Source organism: Poecilia latipinna, unplaced genomic scaffold (genome assembly GCF_001443285.1).
Source record: "Poecilia latipinna isolate Pla-1442-1.1 unplaced genomic scaffold, P_latipinna-1.0 Scaffold1858, whole genome shotgun sequence".
NCBI lineage: Eukaryota > Metazoa > Chordata > Actinopteri > Cyprinodontiformes > Poeciliidae > Poecilia > Poecilia latipinna.
In genome coordinates, this window is record NW_015114474.1 from 103,952 (window position 1) to 107,320 (window position 3,369).

Sequence of the window (3,369 nt, forward strand, 5' to 3'; positions counted from 1 at the left end):
CAAAGTCTAAACTGGTATTGTTGTGCATTTAAGGTGTAACGTTTACCTTTGACCAAACGCCCCCAAAGGAATCCCAGCGCCCCCCTTTTGTAAAAATTTCTGTCAGCGCCCCCTGCCATCCTCTGAACGCCCCCTGGGGGGCGGTACCACCCACATCGAGAACTGCTAGGTTAGATGAATGCATCTAACCTAAGGGGATATGTTATATGCATACACTTAATGAGTTTGTGGGTACCACTTGTTGCAATAAAAATGTGGCTAATTGATGGTGTTACTTACTTTTGTTTGTAGAATTAGCCAAACTGGTATTATTTTTACAAAAGGTAGAAAAAACAGTTCTTGCAAGAAACCTCTGTCTGTGAGAGATCTTATTAGTGCAGTCATTTCAACACATCCCTGTAGTTCTTTTTTTCTAATTGCTTTTATTTGCTCAATTGTTTGTTCCAGTCTGCTTCTAGTGGCAGGTGGCACAGTGCTGAAGATCTGTGACTTTGGAACAGCCTGTGACATCCAGACCCACATGACCAACAACAAAGGAAGTGCAGCATGGATGGCCCCAGAGGTATTTGAAGGCAAGTAGAAGTGGCATTCCTGCTACCCTCCTGGTTTTATTGGAACAGAATGCGTCCTGATACGTTTCTTTTTATTTATTTCTGGACATTCTCTCTGAATTGCCACAAACCTGTTCAAGCATTTCTTTGTTTTCCTTCTTGCAGTTCACTTTGCACAGGCACTTTTCACTTAATTGCATCTTGGTGCTGCCAGCATGGATACATTAATCGTTGATTCATCCTCAGCCGTTGTACACTCTGCTTTATTGATGGTAGTCACCAGAGGAAGGCAAAAAGATGGATGGTTTGATACTTGTGCCTTTATTTCCCTGGGGACACTACAGTGTAGAATTTGTGTTCTCATTCAGCCAGCAGCCTAATGTATCACTAAATGATGAGACGTGTTCTTGGCGAGAGGGTCAGGAGAAAAGCTGAAATAACATCTAGTCATTACCTTGTTTTTGGAGGCGAGATACACGACTCAAATGCAATTAAACAACTTTCTACTGGCCTCTCCATGAACTCTTCACAACTAATTTGCATCGGTGTAAAGAGCAATCAAAACACACCAGCACAGCAAGTTTAAAATAGGTGTGTGATGTGCACATTTATTCTTCAACAGAGGCCTTGTAATTAAGCAACAGAGGAGCTGTTCATCAGTAAAAATTGCTTGCATATTTTCATCCTTCTCCCTTCTGAAAGCAACGAGGAAATAAAAACTGCTCTTCTGCTGCTCTGTTTTCTCGGGCACATCTTTCTCTCTCATCTTAAATTTGCCACAGAGAATTGATTTTATAAGTCATCAGTATGAGAGTTTGAGTTTTCTCTGTCTGAAAATGTGCTCAGTGTTTTTGTGGCTCCCTCTGTATTTGCAGGCAGCAATTATAGCGAGAAGTGTGATGTTTTCAGCTGGGGCATCATTCTCTGGGAAGTGATCACTCGCAGGAAGCCCTTTGATGAAATTGGTGGACCAGCTTTTCGCATTATGTGGGCTGTTCACAACGGTGAGTCACACTGTGTTTTTAAATGTCGTGTGTCTGTGTGTGGGATCCAGAGGCCACAGTCCAGCTGTCGGCCACTGAGAGGCCTCAGACGTGCATGTGCCTTAAGGCTCCCATCCACTGACACATGCAGCACCACCTGCAGTTTATTGTCCTGCACACAATGACTAAAGGAAACATGTATAAAAGAGTGTGCAGCGTTTGAAAGTTTGCTGTTGGGAGAAATTCTGAAACTTACAGAACAGAAAAAAATGTTGATGTATAAAATGGTGTGTAGGCATACACGTAGGCCTGTCACGATAAACAATAAATCAATTAATTGCACGATAAATAAAAATTATTGTCCTCATTTTAATTTATTGGCTTTATCGTTTCTTCCTGCGTTTTTCTCATTCTATTGATGACAGAGAATGAATGAAGCTCAACTCCAGTGCTCTCCACTGACCCCTCCCTTCCTCATTTCCTTCGTGTAATGTCAGCTCACACTACACGATTTTAGAATTGTCGGCTGATCATCTGCCCATTTTCAAAACCTGAGACACACTAGCTGACAAAAAAATCATAAGTATATGGGTTTGATCGGGTTTAATTGTTCCATGTGTGGTATCCAGCCACACAGCAAGAGCTACAGACCACACATGAACCGATTTCTCTCAGTGACATTCAGATTTCAGACAGAAAATCCCGTAAAAACCCACTATATCAGACGTGAATTTAAAGTAAACAAACGCGGCAGAATGAATAGCCTCATCATTATAACCCATTTATGTCACGTTAACGATGAACAGCTGAAAAGTTACCGGATTTATCAACTGCAGTAGCAATTTTGCTCCAACTCCTCTCCTTGTCATTTCTGTGGATATTCCCATCACGAAATGTTGAATGTTGAATGTTAATGTTGTTGCCATATGTCTGCTGGACTTCAGCTGTTTGGGATTCCCCTCTGTGCTTTCCCCTCAGAAAGCACAGAGGGGAATCCGCGCTTTCTGATTGGCTACCTGTCACATTCAACAGGCTGTTGAATATGCCTGATTCAGATGGGAGCGGCCATGAGGCTCTACTGACTGGACCCAATCAGTCGTAACACACAATACAGGATGATCGGTTATGATTATCGCAAGCTTCAATCTTAGAACGCTGCATGTACAGATTTGTATGTAATCTGTATATACAAATGTATGTACAGATTACCTTGTATGTATGTACATACATTTGTACATACATACAAATGTATGTACATATTACATACATTTGATTACATACATGACAGGAAAATTGGGGCAAAAAATCGTGTCGTGTGAACTGGGCTTAAGAGAGAAGTGAACTATTGCATCAAGTAGTCGGATATGCTCATCTTCTCTATCTAAATCTAATTATAATCGAAGGGCAACATAGTTTTTAGAATACAGAATACAGACTTTACAATCTGTACTCTTTTGGTTGAATGTAGTTTTTATTTCCACTTTGGTTTTATTTTGTGTTTAGTTTTTATTCAAGTGCGTTTTTTGTAAATGGAGACTGAGAGTCCATTTTATTTTTATTTTTGGCAGGATGTGCTTGCACTATTATGTCATCATAGACATAATATACGAATAGACGTCTCATGGACCACTCTCGCCAATTGAGGCTGACGAGATTTAGGGCGGTCATCTTGGAGTGGTCCACCACTCCACTCAGCGTTATGTGTTTAGCAGGCACAATGATGTATCAGCGCATTTAATCGATCATAACATGCTTTTTTGTTATTGGAAACCATATTCAAAGATCTGTCAAAGCTACATTTATAAACAATTGTATTTTCTAGGTATGTTTTTAAT

General features: G+C 40.5%; 1 protein-coding gene across 4 annotated transcripts in view; it reads left to right on the top strand.

Annotated features, from left to right (window-relative positions):
- Positions 1-3,369, top strand: part of LOC106934785 (mitogen-activated protein kinase kinase kinase 7) — a 47,271-nt gene that overhangs the window by 23,362 nt on the left and 20,540 nt on the right. For all 4 annotated transcript variants that reach the window (XM_015014901.1, XM_015014900.1, XM_015014902.1 and 1 more), the window contains exons 7-8: positions 448-572; positions 1,427-1,555. In XM_015014901.1, the coding sequence (XP_014870387.1) occupies positions 448-572; positions 1,427-1,555 (254 nt within the window). The remainder of the gene's footprint in view (positions 1-447; positions 573-1,426; positions 1,556-3,369) is intronic.